This window comes from Papaver somniferum, chromosome 7, assembly GCF_003573695.1.
Source record: "Papaver somniferum cultivar HN1 chromosome 7, ASM357369v1, whole genome shotgun sequence".
NCBI classification, from domain to species: Eukaryota; Viridiplantae; Streptophyta; class Magnoliopsida; order Ranunculales; family Papaveraceae; genus Papaver; species Papaver somniferum.
Genome location: NC_039364.1, coordinates 225442920 through 225465235, shown reverse-complemented (window position 1 = coordinate 225465235; position 22316 = coordinate 225442920). Strand labels below are relative to the sequence as shown.

The 22316-nt window shown below is 36.1% G+C and overlaps 2 protein-coding genes across 3 annotated transcripts; both read left to right on the top strand.

Moving 5' to 3' along the window:
* Positions 1-15442: 15442 nt before the first annotated feature.
* LOC113299694 (katanin p60 ATPase-containing subunit A1-like) lies at positions 15443-19078 on the top strand. Its single transcript, XM_026548769.1, has 7 exons — positions 15443-15728; positions 15818-16334; positions 16792-16983; positions 17184-17428; positions 17546-17704; positions 17861-17948; positions 18526-19078. The coding sequence occupies exons 1-7, from the start codon at positions 15610-15612 to the stop codon at positions 18805-18807; spliced, it is 1602 nt and encodes a 533-aa protein (XP_026404554.1). The 5' UTR covers positions 15443-15609; the 3' UTR covers positions 18808-19078.
* Positions 19079-19787: 709 nt separating this feature from the next.
* Positions 19788-21619, top strand: LOC113293431. Of its 2 annotated transcripts, none has more exons than XM_026542070.1 (6): positions 19788-19987; positions 20135-20281; positions 20484-20555; positions 20649-20765; positions 20884-20955; positions 21318-21619. In XM_026542070.1, exons 1-6 carry the CDS (start codon positions 19888-19890, stop codon positions 21416-21418), a joined length of 609 nt encoding a protein of 202 aa, XP_026397855.1. In that variant the 5' UTR covers positions 19788-19887; the 3' UTR covers positions 21419-21619. The 2 variants fall into 2 exon arrangements, with proteins under 2 accessions (XP_026397855.1, XP_026397854.1); XM_026542069.1 differs by having other exon boundaries at positions 20884-21006; positions 21318-21608.
* The last annotated feature ends 697 nt before the right edge of the window (positions 21620-22316 follow it).

The window sequence follows — 22316 nt, the reverse complement described above, 5'->3', positions numbered from 1 at the left end:
GAAGTCGGAAGCGCATGGATACTGAGGAAACTAAGTGAACTAGGGGTAGTTGTTTGGTCTCAACTATACGAATTTGGTGTAGATTTTGTATAGCGTCTTAATTCTTAGAGTATTCAATTCTGGGCTAGGTCCCGGGGTTTTTCTGTACTTGTAGTTTTCCTCGTTAACAAAATCTTGTTGTGTGATTTACTTTTGTTTTCCGCAATTATATTTGTTTATATAATTTAAACTAAATTACACAAACGTTAACTCCGATATACTTGATAGTCATCCTATAGAGTTTGGTTAAGTCTGAACTTATTATCAAGTATTACACTTTGGTAGTCGTATTGTCTCGATCTCGTATACATAGACAAGCACTCAAAGTGTGAATACCAATTTGTTGTATTGTCTCGACTCTGTCCATAGACGATCACTTTCGGCAAGAGGACATATAGGTGGATAAATAAAATATTGTTGTGTATTTGGGTACCCTCATCTTTTCAGTCATAAGAGGGTAGTATTAAACTGAATGGACAAGAAAATGTGACTAAATCTCCCCCAAATCCAATCCAGGAATGTTTGCTGCTGAAACCCGCCAAAACTTTTATAACGATGAAGAATAAGGGATGCCCCCTGCCTAGTACACGGGTGCCTTTATCATCGGGGTTCCAATATCCAAAGTTGGAATGCCGTTAATAATTTTTCTGGACTATTTGACCCAAAAATTCCATCAAAGTTTATTTATCAAAAAAACCTACAAAAACACATAAAATACCAAAATAAGCACTAACAATATAGAGAATTTTGAATAATTAAGACATAATAATGTATATATATAGTAAGACCCTTAACAACCCGAAACCGTAACTGAAAACGCCTGTTCAAAAGCATTTTCCACAAAAGTGCAGAAGCAGACTGCGAATCCAAAATTAAGCAAGAAATAGTTTTTCATTGAAAAATTGCTTTAAAGAGAAAACATTCTACGCTTATCAACTTTAAGAATTTTTTATTTTTAATATCTTTTTTTATTATGGATCATATGACATATGAGTCGTGTTGTGACAAGGTTGACCGCATGAGAGAATGAATAAGGTCGCACCTCTCAGCCGTAAGATTATCGAGTATAGAGATGCACGTTTTCCCACGTGAGAATATTGCTCTCCTCTATTTTGTAGATTTATTCTTCATAATCTAAATAAATTTTGTTTCGTTGTTTCATCTCTCGTAGACTTTTGTCAATAAAATTAATCACTTTGAAAACGCGGGGGTACCAAAATACACCACCAACCTTTTCTTAGGCAATCTTTATGGACAAGCTCAAATATAATTCCGAGAGTTAAACTTAATGAAACTTAATCAAGAAAAAATATTTAAAGTTATATCTCTGTCTCTCAAATCAGAACGTTTACAGACACAAGTCCGTGAACCTGATTTCCGGGTGAGAATACTTGGGTGATTCCAAAGATCAATTTCCAAAGTAATCAATCAAGTCATATCCAACAAACAAGGTCGGATATATCCACTATGACTGATTCACGCACAATCTGTGATATTTCAATTATAAAGATAAACAATATAATGTGGAAAAAGAAATAACACAGACACCAGAAGTTTTATCAACGAGAAAACCGAAAATGCAGAAAAAACCCGGAACCTAGTCCAGATTGAACACCAAACTGTATTAAGCCGCTACAGACGATAGCCTACTACCAATTAACTTCGGACTTGAATGTAGTTGAGACCGAATTAAACCGTCCAAGCAATTAAGTTACAGTCGCGTTCCGTACGCCTCTTGAATCCCAATAGAACTCCGCGCAATTGATTCCCTTAGCTTACGTCGCACCAACTAAGAGTTGCTTCAACTCAATTGAAGACTTTAAACCAATCTGCCTCCCACATATTAAGCCTATATGTGATTTCCTTTACGGTCAAAAAGTTTGATCAAAGTGATGGAAATCGATAGCAATAGACAAAGTCTAGCTAACCTCAAAATACGAACTTATGCAACCTGAAGCGCAGCCTAGATTATTATTCACCTCACAAGTATAAAACTTGTATAATCAAAAAATTCTAAAACGAAGAGAACTTTGATGATTTCTATCTATCTTGTTCAAGTGAGCAGCTCAACAATCGAACAAGATCAGGATACTCGAGCTATCAAGATAAACAAGTGGACCTGGCTTCACGAATCCTAATGAAGTCTCTGTGGTCGTTTAAACCCTAAAAGGGTATTAGGAAGAGGACGAATCTAGTTACAACTATGACACACCAAGGAAACTAGTGTCAGGATTCAAAGATCCTAGTCGCTTGAAGTTCCCCTTTTATAGACATTCAAAGCATAGTTTTCTTTAGGTTTAATCTAAGATAGCTTTGTAACCAAGCAATCAATATCTACTGTTAGATGAATCTTTGAATATGATTTACATAAACAAAATATATATTCTGGTTAGTTGAAATCGTAACCGAACCGTGTATAAAGACTATGTTCAAGGTGGTTAGCCAAAACTAGACGATTTGAACTTATAAGCTCAATATTCATTTTCATAAATACTTAAGACTTTTGTTAAAGCATTGCTCAGTCGAACTCACATGCGTTGCTATCTCAGACATGTTTGTCAATGTTAGTGATCAAAACTATGAGTCTTGATTTCTAGCCAATTTAGATGTCTCGAAACTAGGACATAGATTGTGTAGTTGAGCTTTAGAATTCACGACGTTCATCTCTTGAAGACGAAGAAATACTACGGGGAGCTTGTGGAACATCATCGACGAAAGGTATATAGAGACCGAAAGTTATCTATCACTTGGAAAGTCTATTTCTACTTTATATCCTATATTGAGACATAAGTCGTGTTACGATATAGTTTTCTATTATACACATTGGAGATTTCGAGTTGGGTTTATCTCGCTTATATATTTCTCGGAATAGGTGTTGGCAAGCTTTCACTTCGGCCGAATTCATCTTACATTCGTGACGAAAGTCCGAATAAGATCATATGAAAATTGTCGAGTCACATCTTACATGGTTTGTGTGATACAATCATTTGATGTTGTCTTGGAATGTTTCATTATGATAATTTCAATAACTTGAAAATCGCTTTGACGAAAAATAGTTTGTGAACAACAACTATATAACATCCTCTAATAAAGTTTCAATGATTGAAATAAAGAGTTTAGAATCATGTAACCATGTTTGAATATAAGCATAGTGTGTTAATCACATTAGCGTACAAATCTAAAACCGGGAACCTGAAGTATGTGTAACCGTACACGTACTGGTGGTTACTGATGTCTGGGCAAGTATGCCTACCCGTACGCATACCGGCGGAAAATTCACGTCCGTGAAAATCTGCTGGAGTTTGGAATGTGTTGAAGTATGCACACCCATATGCGTACAGGCGTAACCAAACACATGTCCGGCTACTCAAGTATGCGTACCCGTTTGCGTACTTGAGTGGGTTACTTTCTAAAATTGGTTGTGTACATGAACTTAAATATTTATATAATAAGGAATGCAATCCTTGCAAACCGTGGATATAATGTTCATGAATTGATTCGAGTGAATCAAACCGATTTTGTTTCGATTGTGTTCTTGTATACTTCTATGAGAATATATCAATTGAACGACTCTTTAACTAGTTTCATTTGAGTTATTTGAACTAGTTATGGATAAGATGAATATGGTTGATATGAGAGTTATCATATGGCTAACTTCGTTTGAGCATTGTTCAGCCAACAGGGGTATACACGTTTGGGTACGGTTCATAAGCCTAAACGAGGGTACATTTTATTTGTGTGTAACAAGCTAGGTTCGATCTAACGGTTGAAAGATATTAGCTTGGTTGAATCAGGTTTTTCATCTAACGGTGAATATTGAATGCTTTGTTACCAAGGTAACTTGGATTGCAAACCCTGATTTGAAAACTATATAAAGGAGAACTCTAGCAACTGGGAAACCTAATCCCACACCTCCTGTGTGTTACTAGTTGCATAAACTAGAGTCGATTCTCCTTTAACCTTAGGTTTTCCTAAACCTTGTAGGTTAACGACTTGAAAGACTTCATTGGGATTGTGAAGCCAGACCCAACTATTTCTCTTGTAGTTGCGTGTTCTGATCTTGCCTGATTCTATCGTTTGAGTACTATCTTCTCTAAGATTTGCTCGAGAATAATTTCTCCGATAGGCAAGATAAAACGTGATCACAAACATCTTCGTCTCATCGTTTGTGATTCCACAATATCTAGTTTTGCCATCATACGATTTAGATTATTGTGAGGTGATTTATAATACTAAGCTGTTCTTCGGGAATATAAGTTTGGTTTATCAATTGGTTCCTATTCACCTTGATTTATCAAAAAAAAGGAAAATAAAACTCTTGGGTACTTCTGTTGGAGACAGATTTATTCAATCCTATAGACTTTTCTGTGTGAGACAGATTTGTTTATCAAGTATTCGACTTTGGGTCGTAGCAACTCTTGGTTGTGGGTGAGATCAACTAAGGGAATCAAGTGCGTAGTATCCTGCTGGGATCAGAGACTTAAGGAGCGCAACTGTACCTTGAATCAGTGTAAGATTGATTAGGGTTTTAACTACAGTCCAGTCCAAAGTTCATTGGTAGTAGGCTAGTGTCTGTAGCGGCTTAATACAATGTGGTGTTCAATCTGGACTAGGTCCCGGGGTTTTTCTGCATTTACGGTTTCCTCGTTAACAAAATTCTGGTGTCTGTGTTATTTCTTTTCCGCATTATATTTTGTTATATAATTGAAATATCATAGGTTGTGCGTTAAGATCAATCAATTAGAATATCCAACATTTGGTTGTTGATTTACACTTGAACATTGGTCTTTGGTACCGTTCAAGTTAACTCCTCTTATATTCAATCGGGCTCGCAGATTTCTATTTGCTGATTGCGGATTGAATTAAGAGTTAGAGATATTAAACTCTTTGATATACTTTTATCAAGATTGAGTATGACTGTCTAGTTGATTCTCTAGAAAGTGTATTGGAGTAAGTCCTCTCAGATTGCCAAATGAATTGATGGGTGTGGTTGTTAGACCCACGCTTTTTTAGTTGGTATCAGAGCAGGAAAACACGTTAAAGACCTTATAAGTCTGTGTTTGTAGCGATCTGAGGATGGACAGAAGTGCTATCTCTATGAACGTACCACTAGTCTTCGATGGCTTTAATTACTTATGGTGGAAAATTGTTATGCGTGCCTTTCTTCAAGCGCGTGATTTTCAATCATGGGTTTATGTTGTTAATGGCTAGGATGTTCATGATGTTGCAGTTGGAGATGCGATCGTTCCTAAGGATATTAGTGCATATGATGCTGCTGAGATACTTGCTGCAAAGAAAAACTCCAACGGTTTGAATGCCATCATACTATGCCATTATCCCAGATCTTCAGCACCATGTGACTACGTGCACTCGTTCTAAAGATGCTTGGGATATCTTAGAAACCGTATTTGAAGGTAATACCAGTGAGAAGGAAGCTAGGTTTCAAAACCTTAATTCCGATCGGGAAAACCTTCGTATGGCAGATGAAGATTCATTTGATGAGTTTAATCACAAAGTGTCTGAAATTGCTAATGCATCTTTTGCATTGGGTAAGACTATTCCTGAAAAGGACATTGTGATGAAAATTCCCTGATCGCTGCCATCTAGATACGATTCTAAAAAGCACGCCATCGTTGAGGGAAATAACCTTGATGCTCTTTCCAGAAATACTCCGGTTGGGAAGCTTAAGATCTTTGATCATGAGCATACATCCAAAATCGGTAAGGATATTGCCTTTAAAGCACAAAAGAACACTAAATTATTTGATAAAAGTAAAAGTGTTTGTGTCTCTGAGAATGATCTTTCTGAGGCTGATTCATCAGATGAAGATCTTGATAAGTCAGTCTCTTTGATCACAAGACATTTTAGAGATCTTCTATTGAAGAGAAGTAAACGGTTTTCCAGAGACAAACCCAGGTCATCAGTTAAACTTCACAATCGCGTTCCTCCTAAAAACAGGGATGTTGACGAGACTGATGACGATGATATTCCTCAGCGCTTTACGTATAAAGGTTTCAGTCATTTTGCAAATGAGTGTCTGAACCGCAGAAAATACATTGGGAACAAAGGTCTAGCTGCAACCCTTGATGAAATGTCTGATCAATATGATTCCAATGAAGACGAAAAATCAAGTGTTGCACTTCTTTGTGAAAATATTGATTTTGATAATTGTAGTAATACATACATCAATCTTGATATTCTTTCAGAAGAAGACTCAACCAGTCTGGAAGAAAAAATTGACCTTTCTGTTGGAAACTCTCTGTCTGATTTTTCAGGTTCTACCATGTGTCTATCATCTTGCACATCCTGGGTGTCTGAACCATCATATGCGTTGACATGCTCTTATTGTTCACTCAAGGGTCATGAACTTTCGAAGTGTTTCAAGTACAAACAAAATATGAGATATGTTAACAAACTTCAACAAAGAGCAAATCGACTAACAAATAAGCTTAAACTCGCTCAAAAAATTGCCGAGGTATGTAAGATTTTGTCTTCTTCGAAGAAGTTAGTTTCCAAAGATAATATAAGACCATTATAAAAGAAAGTATGGTCTAAACGTTTTGATAGACATGGTTCTATGAATTCCTTCCAAAAGGAACATGGTGGACAGATTGTTGTTCACCGCAGCGCAACTTGATTGTGTTGTTTAGTGTATCTTGTCTCATGTTCCTAATCAAAAGAGACAAGGTTGTGCACATCTCAAGCTTTAGGAAAAGTTTGTTTTATTCTTTTCTTAGTTTTTGCAAAATTGGAAGTCCTTGTCAATCAATAAAGGGGGTTATTCTCGGCAATTCTACTCTTTTTAGGGTTGTGGATTGTTCGTGTACGAACCTATTTAAAGGTTGCGTAATCTATATTCCATTTTCCTTCTTTGGAACTTTTTTTTATCTTAAGACTGCTTGTTGAGTTTAAATTGTGATTTCCTCTCACAAACCCGTACTCTTATGGATACTCCAAGCATCATGTCTTCTGATGGAAAAGATGTTAATATGATTGTTAATCCATCAATCATGAAGGAAAAATAGAAATATCCGTTGCCTCCAACTTTGAAAAGAAAAAGAAGGAATATGAGGAAGCCAGGAGTTGTTCCTTCAAATTCTCAGAAGTTTTCTGGTGTTCTTGATGAGTTGAAGGATACAAGAAAGGAGATTCAACAAATAAAGGCTATTATTTTGAGAATTCTTTAAATTCAGAAGGCCCTGGTTCGACATCATCATCCTAGAAGGTTTGTTGGAATTGACTCCTATCTTCACGAACCATATGTTCCCATGGCTGTTGACGACAAGGAGTTCGGGGACGATAAAGAATTCTTTAGAGGTCTCAATGTCTAGGAAACTTCTTATGAGAATTTTTATTCTTGTTTTTGTTTAGAAGGATTACTAGAGTTTGGAATAACCATTATTGTGATTACACATAGCTAGTTCCAAACGTTTTTTCATCTTCAATGTTTTTAGATTTATTTATTTAAATTCTAAGCTATTTGGAAGATGATGTTTGCAATTTTAATCTTTATGGTTTTATATATTGCAAATTGTTATGGGATATGTTGTTTACGTTCGTGAACCTTGACTGTCCCATACTTGTTCAAAAGTTATCTCTATTATATGTCGGTATGAAAGTATTGATAAAAGATAAAATGAACTTTTGACAAACAAAAGTTATGCCTTTTATGTTATTATCCAAATATTGATGGAAGAAAGGATGAAGTTTTTTTACAAGAATTGTCTATTTTATGTCATTGTGCAAATGGTGATGGAAAATAGAGTGATTTCTTGTTTATTCCGCAGTATTGATCTTCCCGGATCCACATCTTTGTGTTTTTACTGTGTTGCTCTGTAAGTTCTCTTATGTCGAGCATGTGCAATTGAATTGATCATCTTGTGTGGTTAATTCTATTGATTCTTTGGATACAAATTCATGTTTTCATGTGATTTGGTTATATCCAATGAAATCATTTTTTTCCATTAAAAACAAGGTCGCCTTTGTTGTTCTCTCGGGAATGAAATTTTATGGGGGAGAGTTCGTTTATGAACTTGTGCTTAATCGCCATATCTTTGTGGGGAGTGCGGCTGTGGAATTTTATAGGGGTTATCTTGTATCTTTATAAACTCCTTGATGAATGCATTTAGCTTCGGCTTTATGATTGCATCTAAATTTATTGGTATGTTTGTTCTCTTTTGGTCATGAAGAATCTCTATGGAAATTTCATTAGGATCCCACTAGTTTTCGTACCTTTGCCAATTTTATTGACAAAAGAGGGAAGAATTAATGTGTAGTTTCATACTACAAATACATATGGTTTACGGATCATTGTGTAAGGGGGAGTGGTTTTCATATTGAGATGATGTATTGACTAAGGGGGAGTAATACATCTCACGTAGTATTATTGTCAAAGTTGTGATGCAATTGATCTTTAATGCTGTGTAATAATATTATGACACTGTATAACAATGACCGAGAGTATTTGTTTTCTCATTGTTATCGATACGGATCCTCAACAACGATGATACTAAACTTACAACCTTTGGAATCATTGGAGTACTTGGAAGTGACGAAGATTTCGGGTAATGTTGAAGATTCCAAGGAGATCAAGCATTTGGATGAGAAGTTACAAAGGTTTTATTTATTTTTTAGTCCATATGTATTGATAGTTTTGTCACTAAAATTGACAAAGGGGGAAATTATTAGAGCATTGCTCGGTCGAACTCGCATGCGTTGCTATCTCAAGCATGTTTGTCAATGTTAGTGATCAAAACTATGAGTCTTGATTTCTAACCTATTTAGATGTCTCAGAACTAGGATATAGATTGTGTAGTTGAGATTTAGACTTCACGGCGTTCATCTCTTGAAGACGAAGAACTGCTAAGGGTAGCTTGTGGAACTTCATCAACAAAAGGTATGTGGAGACTGGAACTTATCTATCACTTGGAAAGTCTATTTCTACTCTATCTCCTGTATTGAGACATAAATCGTGTTACGATATAGTTTTCTATTATACACATTTGAGATTTTCGAGCTGAGTTTATCTCGCTTGTATATTTCTCGAAATATGTGTTGGCAAGCTTTCGTTTCGGCTGAATTCATTTTACATTCGTGACGAAAGTCCGAATAAGATCATATGAAAATTGTCGAGTCACATTTTACATGGTTTGTGTGATACAATCATTTGGTGTTGTCTTGGAATGTTTCATTATGATAATTTCAATAACTTGAAAATCGCTTTAACGAAAAATAGTTTGTGAACAACAACTATATAACGTCCTCTAAGAAAGTTTCAATGATTGAAATAAAGAGTTTAGAATCATGTAACCATGTTTGGATATAATCATAGCGTGTTAATCACATTAGTGTACAAATCCAAAATCAGGAACCTCAAGTATGCATACTCGTACGCGTACTAGTGGTTACTGATGTCTGGGAAAGTATGCGTACCCGTACGCATACCGGCGGAAAGTTCACGTCCGTGAAAATCTGCTGGAGTTTAGAATGTGTTGAAGTATGCGCACCCGTACGCGTACTGGCGTAACCAAACTCAAGTCCGGCTACTCGAATATGCGTACCCGTTTGCGTACTTGAGTGGGTTACTTTCTAAAATCGGTTGTGTACATGAACTTAAACATTTATATAATAAGGAATGCAATCTTTGCAAATCGTGGCTATAATGTTCATGAATTGACTCGAGTGAATCAAACCCATTTTGTTTCGATTGTGTTCTTCTATACTTCTATGATAATATAGCAATTGAACGACTCTTTAACTAGTTTTATTTGAGTCATTTGAATTAGTTATGGATAAGATGAATATGGTTGATATGAGAGTTATCATATGTCTAACTTTGGTTGACCATTGTAGAGCCAACATGGGTGTACACGTTTGGGTACAGTTCATAAACCTAAAGAGGGTACATTTCATTCGTGTGTAACAATCTAAGTTCGATCTAATGGTTAAAAGATATTAGCTTGGTTGAATCAGGGTTTTCATCTAACGGTGAATATTGAATGCTTTGTTACCAAGGTAACTTGGATTGGAAACCCTGATTTGAAAATTATATAAGGTAGACGTCTAGCAACTGGAAAAACTAATCCCCACACCTCCTGTGTGATACTAGTTGGTTTTCTAGAGTCGATTCTCCTTTAACCGTAGGTTTCTTCTCGAGACCCTGTCGGTTAACGACTTAAAGACTTCATTGGGATTGTGAAGCCAGACGAAACTAATTCTCTTGTAGTTGAGCGATCTGATCTTTCCATTTTCTATCGTACGAGTTCAAATGTAAGAAAAACCTAAAAGATAGTTCATGAATCTTGACCTTCATGGTACACGTACCAGTATGCGTACCATCCTTTTAAAAAGAGTCCAGGAACTTTTTAGTATATATACAGGTATGCATACCCCTTGTTTCACGAAATTCAAAGTTTCCCTGGTCCACGTACCTGTATGTGTACCCTCTTGTAGACGTCGATATTCGATAAGCTTGTTTTGCCCATAACTTCTTCGTCTGAACTCAGAATGACCTCATTCTTTTTGAATTCTCTTTGTATTTGAATTATCTTCAAGATGGTGATAAATCCTTAACTTTAATGAGTTAAGCTTGTTCTTTGGCCCGTCTCTTGATTTTGAGCATCTTTGTTCCTTTTCACCACGTTTCTTCCACTTGTCTTTGACTTAGGCACTTGGATACTTGAAGTACTTCTCTTCTTAGATATTTTTTGGCACTTTTGTATTCTTTTTGGATGATTCACCTAATAAAGACAAATAAGAGAAAACAAGAATAATACACAAGAATGGAAGAATAATAGCCAATATGATATGTGCTCCCTAATTCTTTTGCTTCCCTCACATATTCATAGTAAGACATTTATTGGTGAGGACAACATCCAACAAAATCAAGTTGTGTTGGGGTGCAATGTATTTCTCACCACAGGTGATTGAAACAAACTTTTCCGTATCCATGGATTTTTCACAATCTATAATTTTTGGCTTATTTCGTTCCTTCTTCCACCAATTATTGTGTTTCATTTTTGGATTATCATGAACGAGATCACTTTTATATCAATTCATATCTAAACCCATTTTCCCCAAGAAATTCTTAACTTCCAACATCATGGGTTTTTCCTTTTCCATAGTCATGGAATTTTCTAGGAGATCATTCCTTTTTACATCCAATGCATTCTTTGGTATCCACTTCTGAGTGCGTTTAGGAATAACTGGAACCTTCTTCCCATTATTCTCTATAAGATTTCTCGAAAAAGAATCGGATTGACTATTCTTTTACAAGTTAGTCTTTCTCCAATTGGGAGCATCGGATCCTGTCTTCGTCTTTACAAAGTAATCCTTTTGATAACCATTATAATTTTGAAAAGGATTTGTATGACGTTTATAGGAAAATATAGGTTTATCACATCACTGATTCCTTTACCTAAAGGTTTGACGTTGAAAACCTGTAATGTCAAGGGTATTATCCTTAACATATAATCTAGGATTAATCACTTCTTGTAATGCCCGAACAAGAACATCGTGAAGTTTTTCATTCCGTATATGAAAACGACATCCCCTTTGCAGGTGACCTTTATTTCCGCAATAATAGCAAACATAAGGAATGTTATTACCTGGATTCATATGTGCTGGATTTGGAGGTTGATATAATTTGCTCCTTTGAACCTTAACTGTCAGTGAAGGTATTTCACTTTTTCCATCAGTGAAAACCTTAGAAGAATCACTAGCCTTGAAATTTTTTACCTCTTTGCTAATACTTGGAGCATATATTCCCTTATAGCCCAATCCTCGTGTATCACGATGATTTTTACTTGCTCTTAGCATAATGGTTAATTTTTTTGAACTAGTATTGAACTTTTTCAAGGTTCCAACATCTTGATTTTATCAAGACAGTTAAATCATCCTTTTCTCCGTCTTCAAAACTAATTTGTTGAGATTTAATCCTTGCTTCAGATTCTGCAAGTTTCTCTTCCAGCAAAAAGTATTTTTGGTAAAGATTATCACATTCAAGTGACTTCTTACCTAGGTCTTCCTCATAATCTTTGAGGATCGATTCGTAAGAGCGATTCGAAACATAAAGACCTGCATAAAATATTCTCACTTTCTTGTTTTCTCGACAGAGAGGAGTCATAAAAAAAGTGAGGCAAGAAGCCGTCACCTTTTTCTTTTCAAGAGGTTTTAGTATCTTGGTATACTCTGGGATATCCTCATCTACATATCTACCAATATCTGAGTCACTTTCTACGGAAAATTTATCCAACTGTTTTTCTAGGTGTGGTTCTCAGTTATCCACAGTTTATTCATCACTCGAGGTGATTTCATGAAGGTTTTCAGATAATGATTTAGATGCGACAGTTCTCTCAGGAGGTGAATCCAAACTTTGAACAAAATCATCTGAATGATTCTGAACTGGTGATACATCATTAGAGATTTTACTCATGTCCATATAGCCAGATTGCTTCAAACACAGACTTGTTAGGCCTTAAACGTGTTTGCCTGCTCTGATACCAATTGAAAACGCTGGGGGTACCAAAATACACCACCAACTTTTTCATAGGCAATCTTTGTGGACAAACTCAAATATAATTTCGAGAGTTCAACTTAATGAAACTCAATCAAGAAAGAATATTTAAAGTTATATCTCCGTCTTTCAAATCAGGACGTTTATAGACACAAGCCCGTGAACTTGATTTCCGGGAGAGAGTACTTGGTGATTCTAAAGATCAATTTCCCAAGTAATCAATCAAGTCGTATCCGACAAACAAGGTCGAATACATCTATTATAATTGATTAACGCACAACCTGTGATATTTCAATTATAAAGATAAACAATATAATACGGAAAAAGAAATAGCACAGATACCAGAAGTTTTGTTAATGAGGAAATCGCAAATGCAGAAAAAGCCCGAGACCTAGTCCATATTGAACACCAAACTGTATTAATCCGATACAAACACTATCATACTAGCAATTAACTTTCGACTGGAATGTAGTTGAGACTGAATTAAACCCTCACAACAATTCAGTTACAGTCACATTCCTTACGCCTCTTGAGTCCCAGCAGGACTTCGCGCAATTGATTCCCTTAGTTGACGTCACACCAACTAAGAGTTGCTTCAACTCAATTGAAGACTTAAAACCAATTTTCCTCCCACAGAATAAGCCTATATGTGATTTCCTTTACGGTCAAAAAGTTTGATCAAGGTGATGGAAATCGATAGCACTAGACAAAGTCTAGCTAACCTCAAAATTCATACTTATGCGTACCAAAAATCTGCTTGTCTACATAGAGCTACTCCGCTACGTGTACGAGTACATGTAATACGGCTTCAGACTTATAATAGTTTTCCCAGTTTGTAAGACTGATAACACTGTCTTATCGATTTGAAACATTCCCGAGTAACATCAATGACACATATCACTGTTCCAGGCTATTTTCGAATGATAACACTTGAATCATGATTTTGATTGCGAACAATAAACCGTCTTTAACCGAAATTCATCAAGTATGAACAAATTTTCATTAAGCTTAGTCATTATATTTCGAGAAATGATTACCAAGATAAACTTGACTTGAAATTCTTGTATATGCATGATAGTCTAATTAGTTATGCGACATTGTCGCATAGATAGAAAGATGAATATAACTAGGTGGTTCAGTCTTCACTTACCTTTTATTGAAGAAGTTCTCCAAAATCTTCGGTTGATCTTCGCCTTCAAACGATAGAATGCAACGACGACTGCCGCGATGTCCGTTTCTCTATCCTAATCCGAGACTTAAATAATTGTAGATTAGAAATCAAGATATAGTTTTGACAATTAAATTTGACAACAAGCTTGAGATATCAACACTTGTGAGTTTGACCGAGAAAATCTCTAACACACTTTATCCACTATATCAAAACCTAATTCCTTTAATAAGAATTTGATTAGAGAATAGAATTGTTTGAAACCAAAGTTACCAAATCTGAACTGAAGTTCTTTATGATTTCTTCACTCTTTGCACTAAAATCTATCTGATTCAGTTATTCTTTCTAGATTTAAGCAAATTTCATTGATTTCTCATCGTATCATTGAAGTTTGTAAACATCATTACTATAATTAACTCGGGTTCATTTCCTGAAGCTAGATATGATCAATGGTTCAATGCGTAAAAGAGTTATTGAAAAGAAAACAATCACCAACCTCGAAGAGCTGAATTGATTATCCAAGTTTTCAACTGTTAGTGGTGGTTTTTATGATACTGAATTACCTATAATCAGCATCTCATTACAATTAGCCCAGCCAACTAAGGTTTCCCTTAGCTCAAAACAAAAGAAAAGTTTACTCTTTAATCTATATGGGTTTGTTTGGGACTGAAAATAATTACAAAAGCAGATTATGGCTTGAAAATGTTAGTACTTTGTAAAAACAGTTGTACGAGTCTCAATAGTGCCGATAAACACCAATCTCTATGACTTTGTAATCTAACGACTGAGAGGTGTGACCTTATTCATGCTTTCATTCGGTCAACCGTGTCATAGCACGACTCTATTCAGTGATTTCACATATTCCTAACCATAAGAACCAGACGCTATTCACACTGACGTATCTGGAAGTTGTGAAGGTTTTGAAGACCTCGATAAGAGTCACATCATGTTTTTTTTTCCTCTGGTTCTGACTCATTTTAATCTAACTGAAATCACCCGACTCATCTGGATCTAACTTAACATATGTGTTTTTTGAATCAAATTTGGGTCAGCTGACTCAAAAATATACAAGTCATTAGCTTAGTCCCATGAGTCAGGGACAATTGACTCCCCCACTCAAATGAGTCTTTGTCAAGAATTAAGTCTGAGTTAGGTCACGGATCAGATTTAATACTCCCTCCGTCCCACTATCAAGTGACCTAGTTCAAGTTTGCACAATTTTTAAGGCAAGCAAAGGGAAAAGTATTTTTAAGCACTTTTTACAATTATACCCTTATGGATAATAAATAGTGAAATTTTGAAATGATTTATCTCTCAAACTACACCACTGATGTTCGCAAAGTTCGTACCATTGAAAAGCATTTTAAAACACCTACATAACGAATATAAACATGACTATCAAATTATGCATATTTCTTATATTTCTTATAATCAATTAAAAGGATAATTTTAAAAACATCACCTTGTTTAGTGATATAGGTCACTTAATGATGAGACAAAATCTAAAAATAACGAAGTCACTTATTAGTGGAACGGAAGGAGTAACTTAAATTTAAAAACGGACGATCTACCATCTGACTTGCGCCGGATACCAAGTCGGGCAAAAAAATCCTTGCAAAAGATCCAGCTGGGTCAAAAGAAACATGACAAAGGGTAATACAGTAATAATATACATTTTAAAAACATCTCAGTAATCTTCTTTACAACCAGAAAAAGAAGAAACAAACAAAACCTCTCTCTTTACTTCGAAATGGAAAAATGAAAAGTACTTCTTCTTCTCTACTCTTTTTGACCTCAAAAACCCCCAAATCAAACCCTAAACTATCACATTTCTCAAGCCCTGATTCCAACTTCTCATACAAAATCTAAAAACCGTTAGTTTGATAAAATGGTAGGAACACTTTCAGGTCTACAAGATCATCTAAGATTAGCTAGAGAATATGCCAATGAAGGTCTTTATGATACCTCAGTTATCTTCTTTGATGGTGCAATTGCTCAGATCAACAAGTAAATTTCTCTATTCCCTTTTCTTTCCTCTCTTCAATTTTGAATTTGCCCTAATTTTTATTTATTTGTTCATTTTTTTTGTAATTCAGGCATATGAGTTCACTAGATGATCCATTAATACGAGCGAAATGGATGAACTGCAAAAAAGCATTAACAGATGAGATAGAAACAGTAAAACAATTAGATACAGAGAGAAGGAATTTGAAAGAATCATTAGGAAATAATAGTACTAATATTAGACGTGCTAATTCACCACCAATTTCAACTAAGGGTTCATTTGTTTTTCAACCACTTGATGAATATCCAACTTCTTCGAATGCACCACCAATTGATGATCCTGATGTTTGGGCACCACCTAATCGAGGAGATAATGGAAATAGAAGAGGACCTAATACTAGACAAATGGGTACGAGAAAATCAGCTCAAGATCCTACTTGGGCTCGTAGTAGTTCCACTAGAGGTGGAGCTGCTACTGGTCGTGGTGGAAAGGCGACTAATAGTGCTAGATCTACTGGGGCTGGAGTTCGATCATCAGTTGCTTCTGGAACTACTGGAAAGAAAGCTGCTGGTTCTAGCAAATCCAATTCGGGCAAGAGTGAATCAGCGGTAAGTTACACAGTTAATTGCATTGCTTTGTACTGGTTTTAAGTCATTGTTCAGAATTCTTTTATACTAAAGTAAGATTTGTGTGTACATTTATCAATTTTTAACGCATTAGACCTTTTCTGAGTTTCTTCAGCAAAGTGGTTGTTGATTTTAACTTCTTATTACTGGTTTCAACAAAGGGACATTAGAAGAACTGACGAGGAATGGTTGTGTAAAGTAAATTTTAGGTTACAAACTTATTCCACGGACACGCATTATAGACCGTCCTTCACAATCAGCAAGCTATTGGCTCTTCTTTCTTACTTTCGAAATCAGTCACTTATCTCATGATTAGATATGATTCATATGAATCAACAATTGCTTTGCTTTAGCTCAGTCTTCTCCTTCGAGCTGGTGCCTATATAATGCCCAATATTTGGTTGTCTGGACTGTACTCATTCTCAAACTATATTCTCAGACCGATGAATCTGAAGAGAAGAAGAGGCCAGAGTATGAAGGGCCTGATCCTGAATTGGCGGCGATGCTTGAGAGAGATGTCTTGGAGACCAGTCCTGGAGTTAGATGGGATGATGTTGCTGGACTTAAAGACGCCAAAAGACTTTTGGAGGAAGCTGTTGTTCTTCCTTTATGGATGCCCGAGTATTTCCAGGTATGCTGGCTCAATCAAAATTGAACTAGAAAATTCTGTAACCTTTTATTTGGTGTAATTTTTTTTTTCAAGGATTTCTGTTTCTAAGTTTTCTAAATATCTTGAAGTATTAGCTGGTAAATTCTTAGTCCAAGATATATGTAGGGAGTTTAGTTAATGAAGTCAAAATTTTCAGAGCAATTAAACTTTTATGTTTCTAGGGAATTAGAAGGCCATGGAAAGGTGTGCTTATGTTTGGTCCGCCTGGTACTGGAAAGACACTCTTGGCTAAGGCAGTTGCTACAGAGTGCGGCACAACATTTTTCAATGTTTCCTCTGCTACTTTAGCTTCAAAATGGCGTGGGGAGAGTGAACGTATGGTTCGGTGCTTGTTTGATCTGGCCAGATCTTACGCACCAAGCACAATCTTCATTGACGAGATTGATTCTCTTTGCAATTCCAGAGGGTAGACTATTTGTATCTTTACTTACCAGCCAGTTATTTGTTGGATTATTTGATCTTTTGCAGATTTATACAACATGTACTCACACAAAGTTCATTTATGTGCCTGTGTTTTATTCAGGGCATCAGGGGAGCATGAATCTTCGAGAAGGGTGAAGTCGGAACTTCTTGTACAGGTAGATGGAGTCAATGCAAGCACTCCTGGCGATGATGGTGCACGCAAAATAGTGATGGTCTTGGCAGCTACCAACTTTCCATGGGATATCGATGAGGCTCTTAGGTTCGCAATCATCTGAAATTTTGTTTAGAATCTCTTTCCTGTGGCAAACACAAACAGCGGATATATTATGACTTGCCTTTTTGGATCCTTTTTTTTTATTGATCTGGTGTATGTTATATATGTTGATCTGTTGGGAATTTAACCTGGTAAATGCAGGAGGAGGCTGGAAAAGAGAATATATATCCCTCTCCCGAATTTCGAGAGTCGAAAAGAGCTTATCAAGATTAATTTGAAAACTGTTGAGGTGAGTTTTCGTTTGCAAGTACATTTCTTTGAATCTTGAATTTATTGTTTTCTGTAGAAAATATCACCATGTTGGAATGTCAAGGCTCATTTACTATTGGTGGAATTAAAACCTTCAGTAATCTGTGAATATTCACTTCACATCTTTAAAAAAAATGTAGAATTTGTTTGGTCAAAATCCGAATCCCTGAGTCATTAAATACATGCGTAAGCAAGAATTCCCTTGCCTGTTCTCGCAGCCAGCATGGTCTGTTGCTAACCTCAGGATTGCTTGAATTCTATGTAAACAAATCTTGCCACATGGTTCTATTGTAGAGTTTCAACCAACTCATGACTGTTGCCAACCTTCCCCATGTAGGAGAATCCTGTACACGCTCATGGCATTACCTACCCTTACGCTGAATATACCTTTTAAGTCGTGACTGTTGCGAACCTTCCCCTTAGTAGAATCCTGTATATCTACCATTGTCAAAATACCATGTTCTATTACGTACTCCTGTTCCTGCATATTCTGTTATCTCTTCTGCAAGTATTATACAGTTACATCTCTTTGACTTGTTGTCCTTGACCAATACCAGGTGGCCCCTGATGTTAACATTGACGATGTAGCCCGACGAACAGAGGGATACAGTGGGGACGATCTCACAAATGTTTGCCGAGATGCATCTTTAAATGGAATGAGGCGTAAGATAGCAGGTAAGACACGTGATGAAATCAAGAGCATGGCGAAGGATGATATATCAAATGACCCAGTTGCAATGTGTGATTTCGAAGAAGCTCTAAAGAAAGTTCAAAGAAGTGTTTCTCCAGCTGATATAGAACGCCATGAAAAGTGGTTCCATGAGTTTGGATCTGCATGATATTGTTTCTTCTACGAAGAATGTGTAGTGTGGTTAATGTTTGTTGTTGTTTTTTTAATCCCTTTTTAGTTTGCTGATCAACAATTTGCTCCTTTTATCAACGTTTTCCACTTTTCAGAGTTGTTGAGCATGAAGGTTGTGTGGTGTTCAAGGGATTGACTGTTCTATTTTATGTTTCTATACATGTAACCCCATTTACGCAATTCCAGTAATAGAAAAGAAAACCAGTTTCTAATAGAAAAGACTTATAGATTTTTGGAATTTTAGATAATATCCTTGTTCTTGTCCTGTCCTGTCCTGTCCTGCATTCCTTTTGTTTGTGTGTAAACTTCCATTAAACGGTACATTTCAGAAAGCTTGTTTGCAAACTTTTATACCAACAGGTCCATAGACTCTAGACTTGATCCATTATCATTGGAGCCAAATTGAGATCACTTCAAAGCCGTACGATCAAGACAAATGTCATATACTGAACCGTTGATTACAAATTCGGAAGATCCTATTATCCCAATTTTTGTTTTTTTTTTGTTCCAAAATGCAGGCAAGCTTAGGTATCATTGAGCATTGAGACTTCTGGACTACCAACAAAATCTAATTGTCCAGAATTTGTGACATTGTGGTAAGCAACGCCATGTCCCCTAACAGGTAAACGTTAGAGCGTCTTTTCCTCTACTCCTTCCTAGCTTACACCGCCACCTTAATTCACTTTTAGTGACTCAAAAGTCAACGTGAGTCAACAATACCAAGAACATAGAGACCAATTTTGCCATCGACTGTTAGTGCAAAACCAATTATTTGTAAGGGTTTTCATAGCCCCCTTTCAAGATTAAGGTTAACGAAATTAAACTTCTTTATTAATTAGTTAACTCTGTTTTTGTTTTTCAAGTCATAATTTGTCAATAACTATTATCTGTCTATCTTCTATAAATAAATGGTCTGAAAACCAACTTCAACAACCAAACAGTAGTAATATTCAACTAGTCCATTCTTTAGCTAATCTGCTTTACACTGATCGCCTTTTTCATTACAACAATATTTACCAAGATATCTTTGCTAAGTAAAACTAGCTAAGTAGTGGTCATGGGCGGTTACCAATTCACAATTCTTCTTCCTTTCTTCATTGTGTTCATTGTTTTGAATTCCAAACTTGGTAATTCTCAGTTACCAGACCCTTCGGCAGGTATAGCCATCCACTCTCTCCCTCTCTCTGTCTAGATTATATGTGTAGTTTGGATGTCATTCTTGGATTGTGGTACTGTGAACTTTATGATCATTTGAGTTAAGTAAACTGTAGATTGAAGAAATGGGTATTGATTTGATCTTGTAGATGGGGTGTGCAAGGGCGTAGATTGTGTACAAGGAAAATGTAAGCCTTCAAATAGATTATTACTACCTTTTGATTGTGATTGTAATCCTGGTTGGAAGAAGCTTCAGTTTGGCGATTTGACATGGCCTATATGCATGGTTCCTAATTGTAAGCCCCTCTCTCTCTCTCGCTCTCAATATATCAATATACCGTCCAGTTAAAGATGATCCAAATATGAAGTTAGTACGAAAAATTATAAGGTTTTCATCGAAGGCTAAAATCATTCTCACATAAAACTAGTCACGGGGTATGGCATGATTGCAGAATTTGTACATGAAATGATGAGATTACACTTTTGGTGAAATTTCAGGCACAATGAATTTTGATTGCGGCGGCATACCGGTGCCCACTCCGACACTCCCTCCTCAAAATACTACAGCCAGTAATTCTACAAACGATATATATTTGATAATTTTTTACAGATGATTATTTTTGTAACAATTGATTAAAATTTACTTATTCCATCTGCTTTTAGCTTGTTTATGGTGTGGGGATGGAACTTGTGTTAAAGATGGAGATGCCGATGTTTGTCAGTGCAGTCAAGGGTCAGCTAATCTCTTGAACAAGAAGGACTTGCCTTGCTTTAAAGAATGTAAGTGACCATCATTTTGTAGTATCACACCCATATAGAACGGCAGATATAAGTGGTAAAACTGCAGTGTGTGCCCTTATAATAATGCACACTATCATGTTTTCATTGGTTTTTTCAGGTTCTTTTGGAGCAGATTGTATCAACCTAGGATTTGATTTTGGCTCACCACCAGCACCAGGGACAGAAAATGGTACGTCACCACCTCCTCCAAGTTCCACTTCTTTTGGACTAAACAAAACTGGTACAGTCGTCCTACCACCTCCTCCTAGCTAGTTCTAATATTTCCAGTTGAATCAATATAATTTTAGGAGTATTTTCAATATAAGAATGTGAATTCTGATTTCCCTTTATGATTAGCTCAGTATAGAGTCCAGAAGTGTAGTTGTAACTTGAAACTAAACGTGTGTTTAAGAAAATGGTCGTTCCAGAGTTCTTTTTCGATGGCTTTTCAAGACTTACTATGCGAAAAGTTGATAGTATGATGTGGGATTGTACTAGGAATATAGTACCTTTCTTTTCGGTTTACCAACTTCAAATGTGTATTTTTTGTAGGACAAGGATCAGGGTCAGCTCATGATGCACCAAGTTCCACAGGAGCTCGTCAAACACTAACCACGCTCGTTGTGGTTGGGGCATTTCTTTCATGGTTCTAAAGAATGCATAAGAAGAGAAAGAAACAAAAGCTTATAACAAGAGCGGAAATTCATTTTCATTAGTACAAAAGAAGAGAATTATTGTTGTTGTTTAGTAGTAATATCGATCTTTTGAATTTGCTTTTGCATATATAGAAGAAGAAAAGAACTAAATTTTGTTTCTGCTCAATTGATTAATGAGATATTGACATTAACATTTCCCTTCCCCTCGCTTAACTAGTGTTATTCTCGAGTTTAACTTTTATGACAGTATCAGTGTCATCATTAAACAATGATGATTGCGCATACATACTGGTTTTATCTTTTGTTATGGATGTTATTGGACAAGGTTGATATGGACTCATCACAACGAGACCAGCTGGGTTGGAAGCATTAGGCTCAAGTTTAGCACCCAAATGTTCTAGAGAAAGGCTATTGAGAGTCATAACTTGGAGGATTGCCACTGAACCAAGTTGAATCTTGTTGTAATGTTGAAGTTTTAACGCTATTGGGAGTCATAACTGGATGGAAGATTTAAAAAAAGACCCCGCAAGTACAACAAAATTATGGTTGAGCTGTTGCCCGTAGGAAATCCATCTCAATGTGTTAAGGATCGAGCAAGAGAGAGGAGAGCATAAACGCGCGGAAGCGATAGACTACATTGATAATAATTCGGTGTATCAACTTTCATGGCTCAACAGCCTATTTATATTGTTCACAAACTTGACGACCACTCAAGGCACTTTCCTACCTAAGATCAAACTCTAAACATAGACACTTTCCTAATATAACTCAAACTCCTTAAAGTGTATATCTCCTAAATATAGACTCCTATATTATTTCCTAATACCCTCCCTCAAGATGGAGCATGTAGATCACGAATGCCCATCTTGGACCAAAGAAATTTAACTTCGGTTTT

Excerpts from the sequence above, each read along its gene's own strand:
- LOC113293431 (XM_026542069.1), top strand. The coding sequence starts at position 19,888 with ATGGGCGGTTACCAATTCACAATTCTTCTTCCTTTCTTCATTGTGTTC. Across the intron at positions 20,282-20,483 it reads TATATGCATGGTTCCTAATT|GCACAATGAATTTTGATTGC; the intron begins GTAAGCCCCTCT and ends GTGAAATTTCAG. Across the intron at positions 20,766-20,883 it reads CTTGCCTTGCTTTAAAGAAT|GTTCTTTTGGAGCAGATTGT; the intron begins GTAAGTGACCAT and ends TGGTTTTTTCAG.
- LOC113299694 (XM_026548769.1), top strand. The coding sequence starts at position 15,610 with ATGGTAGGAACACTTTCAGGTCTACAAGATCATCTAAGATTAGCTAGA. Across the intron at positions 16,335-16,791 it reads CGGGCAAGAGTGAATCAGCG|ACCGATGAATCTGAAGAGAA; the intron begins GTAAGTTACACA and ends CTATATTCTCAG. Across the intron at positions 16,984-17,183 it reads GGATGCCCGAGTATTTCCAG|GGAATTAGAAGGCCATGGAA; the intron begins GTATGCTGGCTC and ends TTATGTTTCTAG.